Genomic DNA, 26,552 nt, shown 5'->3' with positions numbered 1-26,552 from the left:
TTTGGAAACCCGGTTAGCCCTGATTTCCTACCCGATTATCTTGTTTTTGGGTCCGATTACCCGGGTTTTCCCGGAATTTAGTCCTGTGCTTTAAATTTCCGACACAAGATGGCATTTTCCAGGAAACTTTTTTGCTACCCTCCTTTAATTTGGCGCCATCCCCCCGCCATTTTTCAAAATGGCGGAGGGTATACCCGTTTACCCATCAAAACCGGCCCAGCCTACCTATTTTAGCAATTAGACTACCAGGATCGCCCATGGGCGACTATTTTTGGCGACGATCCATGCGTAACCCGGGTTTTCGAGAACCGGGGCCGAGCCCTATATTGACTCTTTTACTAGAAACATACGTATATTTTATGATATGAGAAATTCCATGGCTTTTAGAATAAGAGCAGCCTCTCCAAGCCACGCCTTAAGTAGTGGTACTAAGTTCATGTTAGGGTACGTTGACACTGTTCACTTTTTAATGTCTGTTATCTATAGTTGACACCGATTTCCGGGACAGCTCGATGATAAAAAAACGTTTAGGTAGGGCTTTTCCCCCATTGGGCGAAAAGGTCGTACCGGTCTGATCTAGAAAAGGCGATTGGTGTGATGGTTTGGTCCTTAAAAGACGATGGGGAAGATCCCATTTAATACTCTATTTTTATCAGTTAAAAATTAGTATGTTGACACTGTTGACTGTCAATTCTAGTACCGTAGCTTTATTTTCTACATACTTGATTCACAAAAAAAAATAAATTATCAATCAATCTCAGTTTTATTAAAAGATAAGCTTGAATTTTTCCATTAACATTTTATTCTTTTTTTTTTTTTTTTTTTTATAAAAAATTTAAAAGTGCCAAACAAGGGTTTGAACAATGGTAATATATTTGGCTAGAAGTCAGGGCAGAAGTCCGGGTAAATGGGGTAAAAAAGCGGTGTAAACGGTTTTTAGATCGGGGTCCAGGAACTGGTTCTAGGATCTGATTCCTTTTTTTTGTTTGGAACCGGTTTGGATATGTTTACCCATGGGTAAGAAAATAAACGATCTGCGATCTGTCAGAACCACACCAAAAATCAAAATGACCCACCCGATTGACGTATTGGCGAACGTAGTCACAAACGATAGCTTAAAAAACGAAAAAAAAAAAAAACTGCTTAAAAACGAAACGACGGCAAGAATAGTTGACGAAATTAATGCCATCCGTCGCAAATTGTCATTATTGCGACGAGTCAATTCGACAGCCGTTGGGTAATCAAATTCCTCTCATCGCTAATGTTGTGACTTCTGGCTCCCCTTCTCGCTCGCTCTTTTCAATAATCAATAGCATTCGTAACCAGATGGCTAATTCCAACGACTCAGTTCTGCAAGGCCAAGACTACCTCCCCCATACCACACATTTTTTTGATTTTTTTTTATCCTGCATTTATACAGGGTAGCCAATGCCTGTCAAATATGTCGACCAATACTATTGCTGTGAACAGATGGTATAGAATAAATGACTTGATCGGTTCAAGAGCTTGATAAATTCATTCACCGATTCCCCCAATGGCTGGTTGATCTAGCACAGCAACATGTCGCAAAAATGTCCTTCGCCACGTTAGATTGTATAGTCTGACAGCAAACATACTGCCAGAACAGGCGGCCCATATTACTTATCCTATTTGTGACTGTGTACGGTATGTCAAAATAGATATGAAGAAATCTGTTGTTGCTTTACTTTAACTGTGGCGCTCAGAAACGCCCCAGATGTGAACCGAGCGCGATATTGTGCTTGAAGAAAGAAACGCGCAGGGAAATCTAAACTTATCATTTATGCATACAATCAGCGTGGATTATCCACAGTTCGAGCCGACAGTTCATCACTTCACAGACAGCAAAAGCCGAACGAAATTGACATTTATTTTTCTTTCTGCTTTCTTCTTTCATTCATTCCAAATTCAAATGAATGATACGCTTAAATCTTTCACTAAAAAAATTTGCAGTCATTCACGGGTGCTATTTAATACGAATCCTGTACTATGTCGTGCGCTGCTTAGTAGCGGATGCGCGCAAGTTAGACAATTTGCATACACGTCTAGGCTGAATCTCATTACAATATTTTTTGGCCTTCATCCCATTTACAAGGATGAGGAGCAGAGAAGCGTAAAAGTATAAGAAAGAAAGAAAAATCTGCCTCGTAGTTGGCGACAATCTCAGATGCCGTCAATTTTTTTTTCCCCCCTTTTTTTCTTTTTTCTCTTTCAAAGACGACCAAGACGAGGGGCGGGAAGGGGGTTGAAAGATGTTGACGGCCGTTAACAGGAGCTCGCACGCCGACAGTGACGAGAGACATTTCGAGCATCGTAAAAATAAGAAGCAAAAGAGGAAGAAAATCAAATAAAATCCATAGGCGGAAAAAGAAGGCGAGCAAAGTCAGACGAGTCCCGTGTATCCCAAACAGCCCATTATCATCGAGCAGAGAGGTCGGATTAGTTGAGCTCTAAAAAGCACTTGTATATATATAGGGCTCGACACAGCCGAAAGGTGTGTACAGTTGAGTCTCTCAGTAAGGGCTGTGTGTGTATATTGTGCTAGTAATGTAGCTGCTGACGGATGGAGTCCGGGCCGACGATGTGCGACGTCAGAAAAGGGCACGTATGGTGAGCGCGTCAGCCGTTCGACGATTTATTGCCGCCCGATTGGCAATGAATCCTGCTTAAGGAGCGACCAGTTAGACAGTTACCAACCTCTTTTACTATTCTTTTTCTCCGCTGTTAGCCTCACAACGCGAGGACTAGCACCCCTACAAATTACAACGAAAATGGCCTTGTAATCAGCAAAGAGAAGAAACTACAACGGATAAATATATACAGTGAACGTAACACACTGTATCCACAATAAATAATACAGTGTTATTCTAGCGCTTGCGTCCTCACCCTGTAAGCCATCAGTTAGCTGACTTGCAGGCAAACGAAGAAACTTCCGTCGAAAACGAGTAGCTTGAGGATATGTCCCTGCGGCTCTCGCTGGCTGTCGGCGTTTTCTTCCGGATTGCCACTTTGCGTCCGGAAACGAGCATATTAGGGCACACGTAGAGAACATCTACCAAATACATACTGCTCGTAAAAGAAAGAAAACAAGAAAAAAAGAGATGGAAAAATGAACATGAAGAAATAATGCGCTCAATGGTCGATCACTATACAACGGAAAATCTAGTATTTATATAGTGTATAGAAAGAGGGGAGGTGGAAAGAAGAAGCTCTCTCCTACACCCCCGCCTGGATACCCTTTTGATTTCCAGGGCTCCTGTTGGCATAGCTAGATAGACGTGGAAAACATAAAAGCTGGATCAAGGAAGCAAGCGAACGAGAGAAGAGACTGAAGGATCTAAAGAGGATCTCATTATGTCCTCGATAGCTTTTACTGATGAGCCGGGAGCAGCAGTCCGTGTGTGGGGGGGGACGATGCGTAAGGCACCAGAAAATGGAATGAAAGTAGAAAGAAAGTTGGGGGGGAAAACCCCTTTGATATCTGAGAGTGCTTATAATGCATCAAGAATTCAGATGCGCAGTCGGACTTGACCTCAACCCTTAGTTCTCACCGGGCCTCGTCACACGCTCTTTTTTGCTCAACTCTTACTCAACTCTTAGATAGGGAGACTGTCACTTCTATATATCCATCCCCAAATGGCTCCCCCCAGTTTACAAAGGGAGGTGTCGAATGGATAGAAATGGAGGCGAAAAACGGGCTTTTGCCTATTGACGGGGGAAGTGAGGTCTTTACGGGATCGATCGATTCACATCACAGCTCGGATGCATGAAACTGGAATCGAGTTAAAGACTGGGTTTGGTCCTCTCTGTCCCGATTGGCCTGCCCCTCCTTTTCCTCCCATTTGATGCGATCTCGCTATTTTAGGCTATCGTCTTTTTTTTTTTTCCTTTTCTCACATGTGATCAATAAAAAAAAAAAAGTTTCCAAGCTATAAATCTTCCATTTCTTCGGCAGTTTTTCGATTAACCTTCCTCCACCCACGAGAGCTTGTACAGAAGACCAAGACTGAACCAGCAGATTGAATTTCCCGCTAGAATCTTGGCCATCGTTTCGACGCCCGCCGGAAATATTACATGCTTCCCTGCGTCACAACATTGGCTATTGTTTGATGTACGGACCGTTCATATCCGTTAGCCATCATCAACGTTCAATTATGTCCATTCTTGATGTGACGGGTGAGTACTTTCTCGCCAGTTTTCGCTCCCATTAGTGCGACCTCTCTCGCTATTGGCCCTGTAATAGCTGTGTCGTGTTTTCCTATTAAAGCTGTACTAACAACAGAGATCTTGTGAGCTACATACACAACGGAGAGTCGTATATAACATCTCGAGTCAACTGAATCAACATTGTCCCATGGCCAAAACCATAGAGCTCGTCGAAAATCCCATCTATTTATTTAGAGAGACTGGAAATCTAGAAGGGCTCCTATTGACTTGGCTGCTGCTATCCTCGTAAATACGGTACCTTTAAAGGCCCCGTTTTCTATGAGCTGGGCTGCCTTTCGAGACGAGACCGTGATCAATTGTAAAAGAAAGAAAAAAAAAGGGGGCGGCTGGCCGATTACGTTCACGCCATCTCAGTTTAGATCTTTGAAAAGTCTGACGCTGGGATAAAAAGGGGCGATAGTATTTAAGATTTCGGTTGGATGTGCATATGCAGTGGTACCCGGCGGCTGCCTCAACAACTTTAGGCCAACAAAAAAAAAAAAAAAATGCCCGTCCGGTCGGTAGAGGTAGGTATAGCCCTAAAGCCCTAGAACGAATAATTAGACGCTCGATAGCTCGGTCGAGATAAGACGCCCTACTTTTTAATATAATTCCACGAGCTTTTCACTCCACTTGGTTCCACTCTCACGCACAAAGGAACTAACGTTGAAATAGTTCAGAGTGAAAATAGCCTTGCCTTTTGCTCATATGGGGGGAATTAAGAACCGTGGCTTTCACAAGGCTAATGTAAGGTGATAGCATTGGCCAAATTGCTCTCACCTCATTGATCATTCGTCGTGCTCACAACTGTCTCGAGTTTTTTTTTCTTTTCTGGGTTTCGCCCAAACAACCCCGGCAGCTCTGCGTTTTGCTGTTGTTTTTTGTTGTTGTTGTTGTTGTTAAATTTTTCATTACGCTTTTAACTGTCTCTGAATTCCCACACGAAAATGCTGAATGGCATGCAAGGTTATTATACATCACATCCTGAAACGGAGAGAAATAAAAGAACCGGCTCTGAGTGTTTGACTTTCGTCACTTATCATTTGAAAAACGTGCCTTTCTTGATCAATGGTGGCGGGGAACTGCCGCTGCGGGCTACTGTCAAACTCCCACGTTCAAAAGACCTTCCAGTTCACGACAAAGAATGCAAAAAAAAAAAAAAAACTGCGTTTCTTCACTGTTTGCGGTATAACATTTCGTTGACATTCTTCTTTTTCTCCCTTTTCGGCAAAAACTCCCTTTCCCCCATAGTTTGTGATTGCTAACTGACATTGCTTTGTTACCTCTGTCACCGTGCAACTACACCCTAGTCTGTATCAGAAAACTTTCAAAGCGAAAAGTCATTAAATTAAATTTTAAAAAATGAAAAAGAAGAAAAAAGAAAAGAAATGAAAAAAAAAACCCAAAGACAAGCTCGAAGCTATTTTCTAAATGTTCAATTACTCTCGCGTCTCGCGTTGTATACAAGATGCATAAGACAAGTTGGTCTATTGGTCTATGGTCATCTGTCTTAAACGCAAGAATAATTGATGGAAACCACCCGGTTAGTCAAGGCAGCCATCCAGAAAATGGCCTCTTATACATTTAAGATAACACATAAAGCGCAATTTTCTCGGAGCCTTACACACATCTCGTTTCAACTTTCTGATGTGTTGTCTGTTTGTTGTTGTTTTGATTGAACGGAGCCGAGCAACTCGAAAATCGACCCCGAATCGGCTGCTGAGAAACACGAACAGGGGGAGGGAATTAGATCCTTCCGTTTCTGATGTTCAACAGATAACCTACAAGCTGAAGTGATGAGCCGGCATCAAAGACTACATGGTTGTAGTCGTGGCTACCTTTGCCGCACACGGCCTCGTTGGCCAAAAAATAGACGATCCCTCTATTTCTTTCATTTTGTTTTGTTTTTTTGCCAACAAAACAAAAAGGAAAAGTAGGTTCTTCGTCGATACCAGGGATGATGGATGATTACGGACACGTCACCCATTTTAATGGAACTATTTCTTTTTCTCTTTTTACAGATCGGATTGATAAATTACCAAGTCTAACGCGCGTAGAATTGCTAATTAAACAGGTGTAATACATGACCAAAGACTAAACCAAACGCTTTACGGAGAGAGTCTACGAGGTCGTTGTACAAATTAAAGGACAATCAAGGCAACGCGAAAAGATGTTCCAAAAATAAAAGAGAGTAATTAGAGCAACAGTTTGCTTACCAGAAACAGAATCAAATACATGGGATGGTGCCTGTCTACACGGATACACGAAACTGGTTCGCCTAGTCAAAGCAACAAATGTGCACTTGATTATTCACGATTCCTTCGGGTTCGAATGCAAGGTCAATGCATCAAATGTACGACTCACCTTATGCACGTCACTGGAATTTTTTTTTAGAAATGACACGACACGAAATCAGAACCTCGTGGATTTCGGTCTGTTTTTGTCAACAAGACGGTGGAATGCAAAAATGGCCAAGGTATACCAGCAAGGTGATCTACGACTCTACTGTCCCGATGACACATAAAACATAATAAGGGTTGTTAGCTAGACGAAGCCTCGTCTGTCACGAAAAAAAGGAATAGAACTGCCCCCTGCCCGTCAGAAATCAGAATATCAACATGCTTGATTGGTTGTAGCCGTGGTTCCCTTTGCCGTACACATCGGCCTCTTTAAACCCCCCCAAAAAAGACGATCCCTCAATTTAATTTTTTGTTTTCATTTAGTTTATTTTTTGCCGGAAAAAAGGAAAAAAAAAAAATGAAAAGGAAAAAGCAGGTTCTTCGTCGATACCAGGGATGATGGATGATTAACGGACACGTCATCCCTATACATCTTACAAGCACATAGTTTAGGTTGCAGCAATTAACTTTTTTTCTTTGTATTTTTCAAGGGGGGATTAGTTGTTGTTTTGGCTGTTTTTTTGTGTTGTTGTTGTAAAAATTTGAAAAAGAGAGCAAACTAGAAACAACATTTTCCATGATTGCTTTGTAGACCTGATGATGGCGGTTAGAGAGCCTCTAACGAAACCCAGTATATAACTCTGGTGCCCCGATCGACGAATGAGGCCCGAAGGGAAATAAAAAGAAAGTCAGACTCTTTGATGATTCGGTACTTATTATTACAGATAACGGGTGACGGTGTTGTGAGATTGGGAGAGTATTTTCAGGCCGACTGCGCCATAGTCGCTAAAGAAGCTCGAAAGCTGCCGAAAATCATAGGAAAAGAAAGAGAGAAAAAACAAAACAAGAGTGGCAAGGCGGCTGCTGCTAAACCACATTTCTATTCATCATCGACAAAACTATTGTGTGCTGATGCTGGATAGTTGTACAAGTCGTTGGCTCCTGCACGTGGAAAGCCGCCGTCGTAGTTGGCCGTCGGATGAATCGACGGAATCTCGTATGAGATCTTAATTACTCTCTCGTTTCTCTCTCTCTCTACGCGCGCGCCACCATCCCCCCAAAAGGAGCTGAAAAGCTTTTCCTTCTTCTTCTTTTCCTTTCAACTGGTAGACACCAGCAATGTCTTACAATATAAAATATATGACGTGAATACGGACAAGTGGAGTAGCCTCCCTTTATTTTCGCAGTTGAAATAGGGCCTTGCGTGCGTGCGTGCGAGGCAATTGGAAACGATGATGATGATGATGGTGCACACTTTTTTTGTTTTTTTCTTCTGAACGTTTTTTGAAATTTTTGGAAAAAAAAAAATTGTTAAACAGCAAAGGTGCTGCCGTTGTTTTCGGTTGTTGTTACTACCGCACGCGTATATATAAGCTACAGCACGCCCCAATAACAAACACAGACACATCTGCGGCGCCCTCGACGGGCGATCGGGTACGTTTCGGGAGATGTGTGCTTCGATTTGAATGCAAATGAGAGGCAAGTTTGTGGAAGCCGAACACGAGCAGAAGTCAAATGCGAGACGCACGACGCCATCTATTCCTCCTCTCTTGTTTTTACCTTTCCAAACGGATTTGATGCATCGAAAAGTCATGCAACGAATGGCAAAGCGAAGACGAGGCCTCCCGTAAAGATTGCACTACCCGAATTCGCTTGGCATCACAATCAGGATGTTGTAATGTAAACCTTTGAATTGCATCGCTTTCGTAATCTAGTCTGCGCTGCAGATGGCAGACTTACAAAAGAGCCGCCATTTTACAGAATAGCAGCGCACAGGTCAACTCTTGCGAGATGATGGCGAAAGTATGATAATGGATAGTTGACGCGTATTTCAATTAGATTCGAACGACTTGGCCGTGATGTTCACGTCGACGCCTTTCTCTTTGATGGCTGGCCAAATGACGAAAACGCATTCACTTCCAGCAGCTTTTTACGCAGTGCACACGAGAGAGAGAGAGCGTCCGTCCCAGACACACCAGCCGAGAGAAAAGAGAGTCATATAGAACATTTCGACGTTCCATCAACTTGAAAGCGACCGGCAGTTCTTCCGGCGTGTGGGGTTAGTAAGTTGCGATTGAGTCGTCAAACAACGTCCCATCGGGAGGACTCACGGAATTTTGCTTCCTCCTCCTCCTCCTCCATCTTTTTATTTATTTTATTTATTTGTTTTTTTTTTTTTTTACAATAATGATTCAGCGCCAGTCATAGCGTCGGGTGCCTCTTTTGACGGATCCACGATGACGCCATCATCGTTTGTGTGCCAAATGTTCTATACGAAGAATGACGGTCTAGCATCAGCCGGTCCCATTTTCTTTTCTTTTTCCCTTTCATAAAGAGCCAGACGAACTGGCTGGTCGGCAGCAATCACGGAAGGAATTCCTTGTGCGTTCGCACCACAGCAGACCCAGCAGCGCACAATCGCAGCGCTAATTCATCCTGTCATTGGGCCGTGCGTCAGGGGGTTGGTTTGTCTCGTCTCTTTCGTATACCACCGTCACCCATATATTATTCATCTCGTCGACAGGACCTTATTGTGTTTTTTCCCCTTCTCCTTCGCCAATAATGACATTTCTCATCTGCCATCCGGTTGCCCTGCCTCTTTATCCTCATTGTCCCCCAGTGCACATTATTGCGCTCTTTGGCGCGTGATTTTTAGCTGTGAAGTTAGACAAGTCCGAGTTAATCTTGTATTTTTATATCTCATTTCACAGGTCTATTGGCATATTTATGTATATGTATAATATGTATAGAAAGGGAGAGCGAAAAGAAATAAAAACGACTTTGGGAGTGACAGGGGGGGGAGGGGGGCAGAATAATGCACAAATTAAAGACATTGGCGACATTGAAAAAAATACAAAACAACAATTTTTTTTTTTTATCTTTTAGAATTCCAGTGCGATCATAAAAATCTGATTTTTTTTTTCTCTTTTTACTTTTACGTACATTTACATTGCTTATTGTGTGACAGTCAATACAATAACTATTGACATTTTCAAAGTATAACAGTGTCGAGATTTTTCCACGGGGGGGGGGATAATATTTTTTTTTCTTCTTTTCAGTGGAGGGGAGGGTCTAATATAAAAAAGGAACACGCCAATCAAGAGCCAAGAGCTAGTAGTTATTATTAGAATGATCAAAAATCAATCCAAAAAAAAAAAAAAAAAAAAAGGGAGCCAACGGTGCATCATTACGTGTCTCTCATACGAGGCTTTCTCTCTTTCCATGTATATACAAATATGAACAGTATGGCACTTGGCATTTTACTTTTTATTTATTTATTTTTTATTATAGTACTATGGTCACTTCTTCTCTTCTTTTTTTTTTTTTTGAATGTCGAACGCCGAGTGGGGACACAGAACACGAGAGATGCGGGGTGGGCGTGGTCGGGGGTTTACACGCGGCCGTCCAACACAATCAAACTGGGGACGACAAGGAAGGCAAGAGGAGTGAGGGGAGGGTGGCAGGGAGTGGAAGAATAACGTATGGAAAAAAAAAAAAGGGGGAGGAGGGATAGTTTGGGAAGTTTGTTGTTACATTTATGTACGTGTATGATTAGATATAACTCTTGTGACGTGTATGTCTGCGTGTCCCTTCTTTGTGTTTGCGTGCTCTATGATTTTCTTCCTTTTGTCAACTTTGCCAGCCACTCGTTGGCTTCAGACTTATTGGTAGCTGGCCTTCATTCTTGGCCGCTATTTGCTTTTTGCCTTCCCGTAACGATGAATAAATAGCCAAGCGCTGCAAACATATACACCGTCTACACACACACACACACACACACACATACAGAGGGCACAATACAAAAGACATGACAAACCGACACAGGGTCCAGCTTTTCCCTTTCGGCCGTCTTTTTTGAACCTCTCCCTCCTCAACTAAACGCAGGGACGTCCGTTCTCTTCTATACAAGTAAGAGTAGTTAGTTTGAATAGCAGTGGCAATACCATAAGCAAGCAGAGGGCCACGTTTATAAGCTTCTGCTGCTGGAACAGCTGCCGCTGGCCCAGACGCTGTTGTATGTACAAGACAAGGCAATTAGGATGATGGTGAAGGAGCTGGCGAGTCGGGGGGCTGTCGACTCGGACGAATTGTGCATGACTGAAGCGCGACGACTGCTCAGCTCCTGACTGGCCGTCGTCTCCTGGGTGGCTGCCGTGTGGTTGTGCAAATGAATGACGTCGTTCAACGGCGTCTCAATCACCACCGACGAAGGGGCCGGCCCAAGTTTCTCGTGGTTCAACGACGCGCCCTGACCCCAAACAGAGGCCACTTGGCCGTTATTCACTTGACCGTTACTGTCCGGCGATAATGAAGGCCGGCCAGCCGTGATTGATGCCACGCGGCTGCTCGTTGTTGTTGTCTGTTGTTGTTGTTGTCATGGCTGGAACTGTGGCCGGCGCGTTGGTCGTTGTGACTGTTCGATTCCGCTGGACTGAGCCCGACTGGCCAGCTGCTCCGCCGTTGACGTTCTTCCTGTGCGGCGTTTTGGCCACTGTGGCCGGTCGCGGAGGAAGCGTTCCACGAGGAGCACATACTGCCGGATCGGCTTCCGGCAAGGGTTGAGTGGCGTTCGGTGCATAATAGTCAGGCGCTGTCGATCCCTACAATCGAACCATTTGCGATTTAGTCTTCTTGATTGCAATTGAATTCAATGGGGCGGCTAAAAATGAAATGAAATGAAACCTTACGTCGATAAGAGCCTGAGTTTTACCCCAGCAAAGTGGGCGGAATGCTCCACGCCTAGTGGCTTCCTGGAACGTGTGAAAATTTTTATCCCAATCGAAAGTGATGAGCCTCTCTTCGACCGTCTGGTCGGCCAATTCTGGCGGCGATTTAATCCTCACAGGATCCGATCCGCTGTTATATACGAAACGAAAGTCAGAAAAACACAACAAAAAAACGGTCAAATAAAAATAAAAGATTCCGCTAGGATGAGGGACACATGAAGCAATAAAAAACAAAAAAAAAGAAACAGGCGGTGGCGGTATGGTTGTGGCGGCGGCGTCAGTGGTGCACATCGGAAACTCAGTAATGCAACTCGATGGCTACCACCGAAACGATCGCTGTCCCCGCAATAAAATAAAATATAAAAAAAAAAAGAACGTAAATAAAAACAGTTTCGAATTTCTTACGGGTGCAATTCCTGGATGCCGAGCGAGTGCAATATAGTGGCCAATGAGGGCAGACTGTAGCAGAGGGAGAGGTCGACACGGGGCCAGTAGAGCAGATAGGCGAGGCAGGTCTCCTCTCGTGTCGACAATCCGCCCAAAGTGATGGTACTCCGAGACTCGGAATTGTACGTGCATTGACTGATCAAATGGTCGCCCTTATAACGAAAAGAAAAACCCAAAAAGAAAAAAAAATCAAATAAATTCAAATAAAAACTTTTAGCTGCGGATGGGGAGGTCAAAGGAGGAGAGCGACAATGAAACATCGACACGGAACATGTCTACAGTCTATTTCGGGTCCAATAACAAACTGGCCGCGCTGGGCTTTTCAATGTTGTTTTTCGACCGCTGTTACAGCAAAAGCCGAAGGACTGAACACGGCAGAAGAGAGAAAAAACATGACAACAACAACAACAACAACGAAAAAAAAAAAATAAATAAATAATAACAGCCCCGCAAAAAGAAAACCAGAGAAGACAGCTATCGATCGGCTTAGTTAGGAGGCGGCACGACTTCTCCACATGAATGAGCCGTGCCACTTATCGTCGGATGAAACGGACTCGGCACACACACACACACACACACACACATAAAATAAAATGAGGGAAAAAGAGAAGAAGCACGCGCCCATTTCGACAAGGGAGCCATGAAAATAGAAAGAAAGGCAAACTGAATCTAAAGGTATACTATATTATATATGATATTATTCATACCGGTAGAACGTTGACCGGCTTCTGGAACTGTCGATATTCTTGGTAGTGAACGTCGTAATTGGCGTCGTCAACCAGCGCCGGCAGCTCCTTATCGCCGCGTATGTGTCGCAATTGCACCTGACGACCTGCGAAAAGACGCACAGACCAAGAAAAGAACATTAGGAGTCAAGCGTTCACCACCATTTTGATTGAACCATTTCACGAGTAACACGAAAAACGATTTAAAAAAAAAAATAATAATTCAATTCAATTCAACGGCAGATTTAAGATTTTTTTTTTTCTTTTTTCTGCTTGACTTGGTTTTATTGAGGACGCAGGCGGGGGTGGCATGGAAATCTCATCCGGCTGCCGTTCACGCATAGCTCTCTATATACTTCTCGCAACACGTAACACTCGTTTTTTGTTTCTTTTGTTCTCTTTCTTTCTTTCTTTCTTTTTTTTAGATTCATAAAGAAAAAGGAAATGAAATTTTCTACTAGGTAGAGGTGGGCGGACGAGTTGATGAGTTGGCATCCATTGCGGAAGCTCAAGCGGTAGCAGCCGCAACAAAACGCGTCCTTATTTGTTTTGTTATTTATTTTATTTTTTCGAGGCAGACCAGAAAAAGAAAATAAAATGTTCCTACCTATCTTTGGGAGAAGAGGGCGTCGATATTCACTGGAAAAAAGAAAAAAAAACAACCCAATACGTAAGCGCCCCCCCTCCCATCCATACATATTTGTACGCGTTTATGGTAACGGAAGTCGTTTGTCAATAAATCAGTCACGTTAAGTTGGGAGACCCGGTGCGGGCCGACGAGGGACGGAAACTGGTCGACAGTCGACACGGCCGATATTCACAGACGATGAAGATGAACTGCTATCTGTATGTGTTGTTGTTGCTTTAACCTATTTTCAACCGACGTGACTTTTTCAAAGGCATAACGGCGAAAACAAAAACAAAAAAAAGAGGGGAAGCTCCTCCGCCAAGATGTTCCATGTTCCGCATCGCCGTTTAAAAGCTTTTTTTTGTATGCGCGTGAGCGCGCGCAACGGCTAGTGGGAGGGTGGCAGTCATAACTCAAAAAGGGCCAACATTCCACATTATTCATTTTTTTTTTATTTAATTTTCTTGAGCTGTTGATCAACTCAATAGCCAACACGTTTTTTTTTTCTTCTTTTTTCCTAGCCGATTTGTCAAACAAATTGAACCAGCACAAATTTCAAACATTTTTATTTTTTTTTGTTTTGGGGGGAGGGGGGCTTTCTCCGATTTTGATTTTTCTTCCTTTGAAAAAGCGAGAGGGGATTTATGTTTTATTTTAAGCTATAAAAAAAAAGAAAAAGAAAAGAAGAAGGGGCTCGTTTTGGAATGCGAGTGTGACGATCCGCCGTCAAACACGCCAAGTGCTTTCTACGGATACGGATCGAATATTATCACGCGTTCCGATCACGTTTCAAACGATGTGTGGCAAGCTCGTAACCTTTCAGCGTCTCATATGGTTGCAGGCCATCGTAGCCATCGAGTGCCAAACCCACCTACTGCGTTATGTGGCCATATTTCACGCTGTGGAACGGATGGGGGACGCGAGTCCATCCCGCCTCGGCTCCATCACGGACGCGGCTACCCGCCATTCACACACGCATCAGTATTTACATTTTACGATATAATACACACAGAACGCGTAGGAGTACGACGTATAAATACAGGCCTAGTTAGTCATATGAATATGATAACAACATACCGAGAAGGTGAGTGTGTTGGTTGACGGCGAAGACGTTGATGCCGCGGGAGGGCAGGGCCTGTTGAGTGCAGTCTGCCACGCAGTGCGCCTCCGAGACGACCCGACGCTGCCCGGGCGGGACGATGTGCTTCCAATTGGGATCGATGCCGACGCTCAACACGCCCGCGTCGTGATGTCTGTAAGGGAAAAAAAAAAGTGAGAACCATGATGTTAGCATTTGATTTGATGTTTTGAAATTAACCCGTGAACAACATTTGCCACCGTCTGATGGAGTAGGACAAAACACTCACACACACACACAAACACAACGTAATAAATTGAAGGAAAGCAAAAGAAAAGAAGATAAGGTTGAGCGGTCATCTCGTCCGGACACTGGATTCTTCTCCGTGTCCAATGACATCCCCCCATCTGGGGGAACTTTAAAATTTGCTGATAGGCGTCACACATTGGCCGCAAAACAAAAGATTGAGTCATAAACACAAAAGACAGTGAAAAGATGAAAGTGTAACAGTAGCAGAGTTAGACGGAACAGATGACAATGAGACCATCTGTTCCAACGAAACTGGATCTTTTCTTATTTTGGTGATTGTATAGAGTCCTAGTTTCAAAAAAAAAAAAATAAAGCGCAAAAAAAAAGAATGGGGCGCCAGTCTCTTCTTCTTTTTTTAATGAGAAGAACAGAAGGAGCTTATTCGTGTTACGACCTCAACTCTTTTCTATTGGGACGTCGGCTTCAAACGATGACGAAGCAAAGGATATATCCACAAGTCTAAAGGAAAAATCGGCTCAGAGAAAATAGAAAACTAATTCTTTCGTTCTGGCGGGGCTGATGTTTTTTGATTGGACCCACTCGCCGCAATTTACTGAAGCGGAAGAGAAACGATATATACATACAACATCCGCGTATCAAATATAAGTACTACACATGTATCTCTCTCTCTCTCTCCCTCTCCCTCTATATACTATGTCTGCAATATAATAAAGTGAGGTAGAACAAGAGAGATCAAAAACATTCCGGTCGAATGAAGTGGTTCAGTGTACTCCAGCAGAAAAATAGCAGGAGGACCTTTTTTTTTATCTTTCCTTCTTCCCTTCTCATCTGGCCGACGACAGAATGAGGAAGGATATAAAACAAAATAAAAAGGGGGCAGGCCAATTGTCTTTCGCTTTCTTTTGTTTTTATTCTTTGATGTCCTATAGAAAATATTATTTTTTTTAACCAAAAAAAAAAAGACAACGCCGCTCTTCGTCTTTCTCGGGTGTTTTTGTTGTGTGTCTGTGTTGGCTTGGTATTTTAAAATTTTAGTTTGGTGGCGGAATATAAATTGTTCGTCGCTTTCCACAAAGTAAGAGGGAAGGCAAATAAAAAATAAAATAAAAGAATGCCAATCGTACCTGAGTTGGGACGTGTAGAAGAGTCGAAGACCCGAGTGATCGACGATGCCGCTCTGAAGGTTTGGGTTGTCGTAGTGTGTCTCGAGCATGAAAAACTTAGCGCCGCCGGCCCGGTTCATTGGATAGCCAGCCTCTGATGGGAACGTGAAACCCTTATTTGGTCAACAGCGAAAGGAAAAGGGGGAAAAAAAAAACGACGCATAGACAAAGAGAAAAGATAAAAAGAAAAAAGATTAATTTCATTCTGGTTCTATCGACATTTTGTCTATCTCTTATCGGATAATGCGAAACAGCTTTTTTTGTTACTAATGAAATAAATGGTCGGATCGGGATTTAAAAAAAAAAAAAAAACCCAAAAAATATGAGTTAATTAGCCGCTAGCAAACTGGATATGCAAATGAGCTTTTCTGGTAGAAATGGTGGGTATGCGTGTTGTTTATTTTCACATACCTCCGAACCGGCTGTCCAGGCAACTACGACGTTGTTGCAGTTGAAAAACAAAGGCGGCATTGAAGGCTGATAGCATCGTGATCCCTCCGTGGCGGCCAGCACTTCGAAGACGCTCGGATCTCCCACGCATTCGTACACGTTCATGTGATGAACAAAGGGTTGGCTGCCTGCCGTGAACACGGGTTCGTACTGCCAATTACAAAAGAAAACGAAACAAGAAAAGGAAAAGAAAAAAAATAAATAAACAAACAAAAAACACTTCGGGTTAGACAATCATCAATCACCGGGACTAGTACAACACACACACACAATATAGCCAAAAGTAAAATTTTTCTTACCCGAATCATGTGATGTTTACGATCGAGGGGCGGTAATTTAAAGATGCGACACCAGTGCAGCGTATCCTCATTCTCCGGAACGGAGACCTATACACGTTGAAAGAATAAAAGAAAAGGACCAGCCATGAGTCAAGAGTTTGAAAGGCAGCACACATTTAGAATGATTCCCAATCACGAACGTCAAGGTTTTTTTGGTGGTAGAGATAACGACCTTTCCCTTTCTATCCGAGTTGTCCTATTGTGTTTCGTTTTGCGGTTGATGGCAGAGGAAACGTCAAGTCAATGGGATTTAGGCCTACGCAATGGAGCTCCCCAAAACAATTCAACGACCCACTCAGCAAAACAAAAACAAACAAACAACCCATCGTAAAATCGAAAGCAACGGCTCGGATCTGGCCCCTGACCAATAAAAAACAAGGCAAAGTAAGAAAAGCAGTCAGGATAGGGTTGGCAGTCTAAAATTTACACACACACACACACACAGCCAGCCAGAGAGAGAGAGAGAGAGAATATAGAAAGGGTAATGTCGTATAGTTTTCAGCTGAAATCGATACACATTGACGTAGGAAATGGTCCTCTTTTCGTCGCTGTTTTCTTTTTCTTTCAGGGTTCTTCAATCCCGTCGGAAAGGGCAGACGCCGAGGTCAGGAAAGAAAAAAAAAACAAAACAAAAAAGGCTATTCACTTCGTGATTGATGAGCGTTCAAACGTCGGGTTTATACAAGGGAACTCGAAGAAATAAATTTAACTCACTGAAAACCAAACTGAAATGGATTTTTTTTTTCTCCCCCACTCGTTGACCTTATTTTTTAATTTAATTTAATTTAATTTTTTTCCCCGGCTCTGATTTCTTTGTACAATCTTGGCTCAATGTATCCGCCTCATTTGCCTTTTTATCTCTGCTATTGTTTTGTGTGTCTGCGTGCCTGAGTTCGTGCACCGGTGGTGCCCTATTGCTCCATGCTAATTTGGCCGTCTAGCCTCTTTTTTCTTTTCATTCCCCTGCGTGACGACTGACGAGACCCTCGTGAGTAATAGATATATATATTTTTTTATATATTTTGTATTTTGATACCTGGTAGTTCCTCAAATCCCAGACTTTGACGTCAGCCGGTAGCTCGTCGTCGGCGAATTGCGAGCGATGCATCAGGTAGACGGGCTTAGATCCGTGTGGGTTGTTGGAAAAAGATATGTCAGCATCCGACAGCGGATCACTGGCCGAATAGGCGTACATCATCCAAGATGTCGACACCTTCATCAAGTGGTGAAATAATAATAATTTTTATTATTAAAAAAAGGGCTATGATTACACACCGATCGCCTTAACTAGAGATACACACACATTAGACGGTTGCACATTTCAAAAAGAAGAAGAGGAAAGATGGGATCTAACGCAATCGTTTGCTTACGGTGATGTTGAGATCCTTGTCGTCGCAGGTAACGAGCTTGCGTCTAAATCGCATGACGGTGTGTGTTTCGTTCTCGTGAGCGCCGATCAAGTCGTAATCCTGTTGGGGATCCAGCGAACTCCCGCCGTTGGCCAATCCGTGCCGATCCTATTAACCAAAGAGCAAATGAGTGAAGGAAAACCAGACGACTCTAAATAAACGTAACGCAAGTTTTGATTGAATCTAAATTCTCGCTCGTCGTCTCAAGTCTCTAACAACATCAAGACGATGGTGATTCGTGACGATGAGCCAATTAATCGAATCAAAGTACTAATACGAAGCTTACAGAAAAAGCCTATCAAGGTCTGAGTTTGTTACGTCGCATCAATCCAACAGTTTCTGTTGTACACACACACACACACTACACACGCGAACTCGTAAGATCATTAACTGTCTTAAGTCGGTGTAATGCCATCTTCATTAGAGAACCTATCAGTTTGATTTCAATAGCGTCGTGTGGCAGCCGCACGCACGTTCGTGATGGCGCCAAGGCAATTTAAAAAAACCCAAACAAAACAAAATAGGCTCAATCAATGCGTTTTGTGTGTATGTGTGTACGTGTCTTCGTTGAAGCCGACCGTGTGCGCTTTAGTCATTAGACTGCATAATACGTATTGAATGCCTTCCGGCTGTGACCTAACAATGGCCACCTTTTTTCCCCCTTTCTATTCCGCCGCACCGCCAGTCAGAGCGAAAGGCCGTGCGCTCTCATTCTTTTTCTTCTTCTTCTTCTCTTCAATCAACGTTGAAAACTCTTTTGTCAACTTCAGTCTGACAAATTGATTGAAACGGACGTCAACGAGTCAAACGACCCCTTTGCATTATTTATAGTTCTTTCTTTTGTACAGTACGACTCTTGAGTGTGTGTGTGTGTTTCTGTTTGTGCATTCATTTTAAACACTGGCTGTTAGCCAAATGTATTCATATAAGCCTCACTGTTTGCATTCGGATAGGCCATTGTTTGTTTTTTTTATTTGTCCAAAATGCGTGTGGGAACAAAAACAGACTCCTTTTTTTTGGTGGGGGGGCTTATTGCTTATATATCTAACTATACAGAGTCTCTATTTTGAGAAAGGCCACGTTTGATCATTCCCCTGGAAAAAAAAAAATTATTATTATTATTTTTTTTCGTCATTGAAATTTGTGTGACCACCCAGGTTTCGCCCTTATTATTACTTATTTCCTCTCTTTTTCTTTTTTTTATTTTTATGTCCACCCCATAGTTGGCTGTATATTTTTATATGACACACAGACAGTAGTAACAGCAGAGGGGGGGGGGGGGTTAAAAAAATTCTCTAATAGAATCAAGTGTATAGATGACACAATGTCTATACATTGCATGTACTATAGAATTCAATGCGCTCCTCTGGATCCTGTGGCCCGGAGTTTGACGTAACTACACGAAACACAGCAGGAGCAAACCTCTTTCTTTTTTTTCTTACAAGAAGGGGATGAAAAAGAAAAAAAGAGGGAGGCTGCTGGTGGATTTGTCACAATTGAGAAAAGACTGACTGGTATATATAAATATATATACATATGTATATGTACTATGTGTGTGTGTGTGTGTCCTGCGGATCTAACACGATAACAAGCCGGGGCTTTCTCGTTTCTTGGCTGGCCACCCTCCAGGCCTCTGAAGCCACGAACACACATCGACCAAGGGATTCGTCTTCTTTTTTACCCTCAAGGCTCTAATGTCGTCGTCATCTTCGTCATCCATTCGATCCTCGCAACCAACTCCCCTCTCAAAAAATAAAAATAAAATGACGTCCTCGTCGTCAACGATCCCGAGTCGCCCGTCACCCGCGCGCTCAACTCTAATCATCTTTATCCCTTATATCGTATATCATATTCCCTCTTTTTTATTTTTCAAAGTCTCCCCCACTGGGCTTGCACTCGAGAAAGAAGAAGAAGAAGAAGGAAAGAGGAAACGACATAATGTTAGATTGAATGTAAAAGGACAGTAAGAACCCTAGTGGTCCGTGCTCGTGGCATCAGATCATCAACGACAGATAGATGTACAGTACACGGCAGAGCGGAGAAACGATGGTACGTTCGTGACGTTGTGGGCTCAAACTGGAAGGCAGACGCCATGGGGGGAGGCAATGTGAAATTGTTAGAACAAATCCTTATCTAGATTATTATATATTTTGATAATGGCCGACGTTTAGATTTGATGTTTGAATTGAATTGAATTGATTTTTTTTGCTACTTCAATTGACGAGCGCACTTGGAAATAAAAATTCGTTGGGGAAGGGGAATGATTCGTCAACATGGTCGGATGCACCTAACAAAATTGGGGGTTGAGCATGTGAACGAGAGCTGGATGGCGTCGATCCTGGTCAGCACACACCCCCACCGTCGTGTTACACATAACCCGGGTTGAGATTTTCGAGTGTTTAAAGCTTAACATCTATTTGGGAATTGATGGCGAGTTAGTAAGAATCTGGGAATACAATAATAATAAAAAAAAAAAAAAAGAGGGAGAAGTCACAGCAACTGAGAGATAACTAAAGGCCCCATGCTGAATTTATTTAGGATTTTTCTTCCAAAAAAAAAAAAACCCGGCCAGTTGTAGTGGTGGGCGCGCTATCAGCGATCAGACGAGGTCAGTCGTAAAGTCCATCAAACCCAATCTATGGGTGGTATATTATTTAGATAGGAGCGGTCGGGTTTGAATAAAGCAATCACCAGGGGCCATCTTTAACCTCTCTCCGACTATCTCCTTCGTTCTCCCTGCAGTGAGGACCTAAGAGAGTCTGCCTTCCTTTTCCTTCTTTCCCAACGAAATATTATAGTGTGTATATATATATCCGAGAGAGACAAGAGGGAGACGGTGGTGCCGTCATAACAGTGGCTCACACAGCATCAGACCAAGAGACTCGGGCGTAGAAACTCATTTCGGTTTAAACATATTTTTTATTTATTTATTTATTTTTTTTAAGTAAGAAAAAAAAGAAAAAAATAAGAAGCTCTTAGGGTCTATGTAAGCGCTCCGTGGTGTAAAGGCCTCACTTTCATTTCATTTCGACTCTGCCATGAGTTAGAGTTCGTCTTTTCTAACCGGTGCCCTTGGTCGTCGTTGCGGGCACACACATAACCAGAGCCCCTCTCTACCAATCTCCGGTGTGTCTGTGTGTGTGTGTGTGTGGATGTTTGTTAGCTATAGAAGACGCGTTTCTAGCATCACCTCCTGCTGCTTATTTACGAGCCATGCTATATGTATGTGTGTGTGTGTGTGCGTCGGTCGGTTCCGTTCGTTTGGCTGGCTCTGGTCGTCCGTTGCCCCGTTTCTAAAAATATTAAAAACACCCACCGTATTCCCCCCGCACTCTTTGCTTTTTCATCCTTGATGAGATGGCCTTTTCTTACCCAACACCCACCACAGTTCCTTGTTGGTTACATACTGCGTATGTATATATTTGTATACGTATTTTTTTTTTTTTTCATTTTTCCTTCTTCTTCTTCTTCTTCTTTTTTTCTCATTGTACAAGCATTCGTAACGCTTCCAAGGAGTCGGAGAATGAGAGCTAACGATTAGACTCGACTAATAAGAAAACGCCAGCCAGTTTTCTCTGGCTGTACGTGAAATGTCTGCGTGAAATGAAGTCGTTAACTTGCAACACTTGCAATGTCTCTCCTCTTTTCTACTGGAAAAACATTAACGTTGACATTTTTCATATTTTTATTCGTGTCATCAATCAATAATGACGAGTTTTCCTTCTTACGTGTAAGGAAATTAAAAATAAAAATAAAAAATAGTTGGGGAAAATAAGCGTCACACGGTGAAGTGCGTATTTGTTAATGTGAATGATATGTACATATAACATCTGTTCCACGGCAGGCGGAAAATTCACAATAACAAAAAAAAAAATGAAATAAAAGTGCAAAGAAAATAAAAACGTTTCGTCCAATTTTGGAGTGAAACGAAATGCGAAGAAAAAAAGAAAATGAAATCGGAGCTGCTGCTGCTGCTGCCACGTGACGTCAAGTCGTGCGGGCCTGCTAATCAACTCCGCAAGGAGCTGATCTCCATTTTTTTTTTCCTTTTTAACTTCTCACATTTCTGCATTTCTCGCCTTTCACAGTTTTCTTTTCTCCCATTTTTTTTTTTTGCGACAGAGATTGCCATAACAATCAGCGTCAGAAAAAAATTACGCCTCAGGTTTAATCTTTCCGTGTCGACCGAGATTCCCTTTTTTTTTAAATGTCGGTTTCAACCGAATGTCAGTGAAGTACGTTTACGAGCATGTAATTTTTTTTTTTTTGCCTTTCCCCCCGCGTTGAATTGTTGAAATTTGGAGCCTGAAAAAAAAACCTTTAAAAGGGAAGCATCAAGACTAACAAAGGACTTTTGGACGTGAACGTTAAGTTAGACTATGTCGAAAGAAGAAAAAAAAAAAAAGAGAAAGAGACCTGAGAAAAGAGCGAAGCTAATTGAGTATATCTATTTACTCCGGTGAAGCGTTTTCCTTTTATTTATTTTTTTTTAGACCCAGGACAAATGCCAAAAAAAAAAAAAAAAAAAATAGAAAGGCACAACAGTTTAATTTTTTTTTTTTTGTTGTGTCTGCGTGAATGTGGAATGCACAAAAGGGACGAACGGAGAAGAGAAAATAAAAGAAAAAAAAGGGTTCGATAGGTGGAGATAATAGAAAGAGCACGTCCCTATACTCAACAAGTACCTCATTACATTCGGAGGCTACATCCAATTATAGAGGCGGATCCCGTCAGCCTCTTATAGACACACTCTCAAGAGCGCTGGCAAAGATATCCGTGAACAGTTGGGATGGCATCCGAGAAAACTGTTATCCGAAACTAAAGAGATGTGCCACTATATATTCTCCGGATAGCCTTCAGCAAATGTCTGAATTATCAATCTGTATCGCTTCCTCCATCGCTGGCATCTCAACTTCTCTTTCCTGCCATTCTCTCGGCCTTGTCTATAACTTTCAGCTTCATCAGTTATTCATCTCGTGCGCATGCCAAAGTGGCGAAACATCAGCAAAAGAGAAGTCAAACGAAATAAAAAAAAAAAGACTGTATATATAGGACAAGCGACAGCCGACTGATGGCCATCCAATCCTAACAGCTCTTCTACATGGCTCTCGAGTGTCTCCTCATCCATCTCTTTTTCTATATATATTTCTTTCTTTTTTTCCGGGGGAGTGAGGGACTGCTGCTGCAAACTCGTCGTTTATTGACAGCTGCTCTACAGATATACACAACACACGGCTATCAGTGGACAGGCCTCTTCACTTAATCTTCACTTTGGAGAGAGAGAAAACTCTGCACGCCCGTGCACACACGTCCATCTACACCTGGGACGGGGGGGCTGGCAAGGGCCAAAGCAGAGCAGAATATTTCAGACGTTGATGCTGTCATCGTCAGATGTGCATTCGCTTATTATTCTTCTCTTCACAATCTGGCCCCTATTTTTCAAAAGTGCACTTCAGCCCTTTTTTTTTAAACCTTTTATTAACGGATGGTCCAACATGTGAAACGTATCGTTTTCGAATAAAGCCTACACGGTTGCGCTATTTAGATGTTCCTCAATTAAGAATTATATCCCCCCCCCCCCTCTTTTTCTTTTCTTTTTCGAAACTCTCAAAGCTATCGATGATTTATGAGGATCAATCTCTTTTTCCTTTCCCTCCCCCTCTTTCTTTCTAGATAAAAATGAGACTTGACGGGAGACCAGGTATATAACATATAACTCTTAAATGAAAGGGGTGTGCGCGCACGCTGAACGGGGGGTCTCTTATATTTCGTTGTGTTTTTTAAATTCAAAGATAAAGCAAATGAGAAAAGTGGCAAGACGAAGGGTAAACAATGGATGCATTTCCCCTCCATATACAGTGGGAAATGATGATGAGGAAAACCATCATGCCGTCATTTTCTCGTACATCCTTATTCAAGCGAAAAAAGAAAGAAAAGAAATATATTTATACCTGTCTTCTTATTGTCTGTCTATTCCATTTATTTCTTTTTTCTCTTGAATTAAAAAAAAAAAAAAGGAGCGGAAATAACAAAATGGGCAAGTGGCTTCTCGTTATATTTTGTGTATAGACTCGGTACGACGGCGAGGGGCGTGTTATAATGTAAGCTGTACCCCGTGTTTGACGACATATCATGCGATCCCTTTTCAAGTGTCTACAAACAGATGCGGTACTTATACGCAGGTATAATTACTTTTTTTTTTTTTTCAACTCAGTCTCTTACTGGCGGATGCAAACGAAATGGGCACGTCCGGAAGTGCTCCATTCTCGTTTTGGTGTGCGTCGCGCCACATATAGACAGTAGACGTCTATTTAGTTTTTAGTTTTTTTCAAATATTATAACGTACAAGTGCCATCAGTTGCAACATCCTCTAAACCAGCCACCCTCCCAAATTCGTTCTGTTTGGCTTAATGACTTGTCTCTTTTTTTCTTTTTTGAAATATTTATTTTGTCTTATTGTTAATTTCTGCTTGTCTCTTCCGTTTTTCGCTTTGGGTCCGTCCCCTTTGTCATCCGTATCACACAATGGTATTATCATTTATTTTATTTTTATTCCTTTATTTACTCTGCGAGAAAACAGCAGCTTATTATGATTATTTGTCTTTATTTCTTGATTTTTTTGCGTCCCTTTCTCATTTGTTGATGATGGGGGGAGGGGCGGAGTAAAAAAGAAAAGAAGAGGGGGTTCGTTAATGATGATGAAATGAGACGCGCCAGGACATTCGTGTGTTTCCATCGTTGACAAACGGAACACAATGTCTAAGCGAAAAAGGAAAAAAGCAAAAATGAAGGGCCAAAGCTTTTAAGCCGTGTAGGACCACAACAACAAGAACAACAACAAAAAAACGTGTGACGCGTTAGAGAATTCAGAAGATTGGCTCGTTAATTGCGCTTGGCATTGTTTCCTCATCTCGGTGATATTGATAGGGGAACGTTACGCCAGAATCAGCAGACGCGTAAAACTCAAATTGGAGGTAACATAAACAAGCCACCAAATGATAATGAGCGCCTGCGAGCTATATACGTTTGATAAATATGGCGAATCACGACGTGTACATTCGATGGCAATCATTGACCCCGAATCCGCCCCCGTATCTACACGACTCGAGAAGAAAAGCATATACTTTAGTTTTAGTTTTTATTTTTTTTAATGAAGTTCTTTGGGTGTAGTAGACTTCAGTCAGCTCCAATCGCCTTTCTGCGAGCTCTTTAAACGAGTACAATTGACGAGAACAAACGAGCTATCTATAGTCGCCCTGAAGTTTGGGTTTTTAATGGTCGGTCATCACCGCAGTCATGATCTCAAAACATTAAAGAAAAAAAAAGGGGGGTGGGGGGGATAAAACATTGGACGAATCAATATAAAGACGGATCTATATCCTTTATGATTAACACGAGTCGTGCCAACATTCGTCAACAACAACAACAGCAAAATGCTATTTCGGATCTAAGACATTGAGACAGACTCACTCCGTTCCTCAAAGTAAATTAAATTTAAAAAATAATAATAAATTAAATTTATTTCTAGTGGCATCGCTCGCCATTGACGTCTGACGTTGGACTATTTTTTCTTTCTTTCTTTCTTTACTAGCGCTTTCCGTCTTCTTTTATTATGATAATAAGTGTAGTATTCGTCGGGCAAAATACAAGTCAAGCAAAGCGGGAGCTGCGTTCAATGCAGGGCACGTCCCAAACCCCCCCCCCCCATCCCCCACCCCAAAAAAAAAGTGAAGTCGGCCCGTTCAATGGCGTCGGCTAGTGTCTATATAGCGGCAGCTGCACAGTCGATTAGCACATATGAATGACAATAGGTTTTGAGAAAAAAAGAAAACCAAGGGTCCCTGTTATATTGATGGCGCTACATCGTTTACGTCGAGATGCTGCGGGCCTTGTGTACCGCTAAGTCAAAAACGAACATGCAAAAAAAACAAAACAACACGGGCAACCAATAAGAAAAACTAAACTTGGATGCTGTAGAAGGAAAGGCGCGTGTGTGCAGAGACGTAACAAACACACACACACACACACACACGTACATTTCATAGAGCTATTTAGGAGATTTGAACGATGAGCCGATGGCGCAAATCGAGCATGCAGCCCGCGTGTCCCGTTCCATCATCATCAACGGCGCTGATTGTTGGTGATGTGTGTTTGCGTGAGGTGAGCGGCGACTCTTTCGGTTAGTTCGGCATTTTCCAGACGGACCTTTTTGTGTTTTGTTTTTCTTTTCTTTTTTTTTTTATAAACAACGGACAATCGATGTTAAGTCAATTTTTTTTTTCTTTTTTGGGTCGCACTCGAGGGCTTAACGTGAGCAAAATAGCAACACCAAAATATTAGGAAAGAGCGGCCAAAGAGAGACAGGTGCCGTTTGCATGTGCGCCCCCCCCTTTTTTTTTTCTTTAAATAAAGAAAAACGTGACCGTGAGTCTCGTTGTTTTTGTATATAACGTACAACTGCACATAGCCGTCGGACTGCTGGTTAAAAATAATAAAAAAAAAGGGATAAACGAGAGGAGGGGGGGGACCCTTCTCTCTTATTTTTCCAATCCCGTAGGAAAATAATCAGATGCAAATCGGATGCAAATGATGATGCCGTAGCGCCCCCAAAGTGATTTTTCAATCACTCCAGCCCCGTGCCTCGCTTTCTTCAACTTGTAAACCGTTCACGCGTGTGCACCCACCTTTCTATCG

General features: G+C 42.5%; 1 protein-coding gene and 1 long non-coding RNA gene across 6 annotated transcripts in view; both read right to left on the bottom strand.

The window, feature by feature from the left end:
* Positions 1-702: 702 nt before the first annotated feature.
* LOC116930828 lies at positions 703-6,761 on the bottom strand. 3 transcript variants are annotated; one of them, XR_004398576.2, is made up of 4 exons: positions 6,589-6,761; positions 6,441-6,502; positions 2,905-3,084; positions 703-2,771 (listed from the first exon to the last, which is right to left on the bottom strand). It is a non-coding gene; the product is annotated as an uncharacterized LOC116930828 (long non-coding RNA). The 3 variants fall into 3 exon arrangements; XR_004398575.2 differs by having other exon boundaries at positions 710-2,680; positions 6,589-6,760; XR_004398574.2 differs by lacking the exon at positions 703-2,771 and having other exon boundaries at positions 2,779-3,084; positions 6,589-6,753.
* Positions 6,762-9,583: 2,822 nt separating this feature from the next.
* LOC116930827 (MOXD1 homolog 2) overlaps positions 9,584-26,552 on the bottom strand; it is a 39,918-nt gene continuing 22,949 nt past the window's right edge. For all 3 annotated transcript variants that reach the window (XM_045178716.1, XM_045178715.1, XM_045178717.1), the window contains exons 3-12: positions 17,820-17,966; positions 17,486-17,662; positions 16,411-16,497; positions 16,073-16,261; positions 15,623-15,774; positions 14,228-14,403; positions 12,505-12,629; positions 11,756-11,949; positions 11,312-11,480; positions 9,584-11,224 (exon numbers count right to left, since the gene is read on the bottom strand). In XM_045178716.1, the coding sequence (XP_045034651.1) occupies positions 10,916-11,224; positions 11,312-11,480; positions 11,756-11,949; positions 12,505-12,629; positions 14,228-14,403; positions 15,623-15,774; positions 16,073-16,261; positions 16,411-16,497; positions 17,486-17,662; positions 17,820-17,966 (1,725 nt within the window). In that variant the 3' untranslated portion in view covers positions 9,584-10,915. The remainder of the gene's footprint in view (positions 11,225-11,311; positions 11,481-11,755; positions 11,950-12,504; positions 12,630-14,227; positions 14,404-15,622; positions 15,775-16,072; positions 16,262-16,410; positions 16,498-17,485; positions 17,663-17,819; positions 17,967-26,552) is intronic.

The sequence above is a fragment of the Daphnia magna genome, linkage group LG9, assembly GCF_020631705.1.
Source record: "Daphnia magna isolate NIES linkage group LG9, ASM2063170v1.1, whole genome shotgun sequence".
Lineage (NCBI taxonomy): Eukaryota > Metazoa > Arthropoda > Branchiopoda > Diplostraca > Daphniidae > Daphnia > Daphnia magna.
Note: the sequence above shows the minus strand (reverse complement) of the source record. Positions and strands in the feature narration are given on the sequence as shown.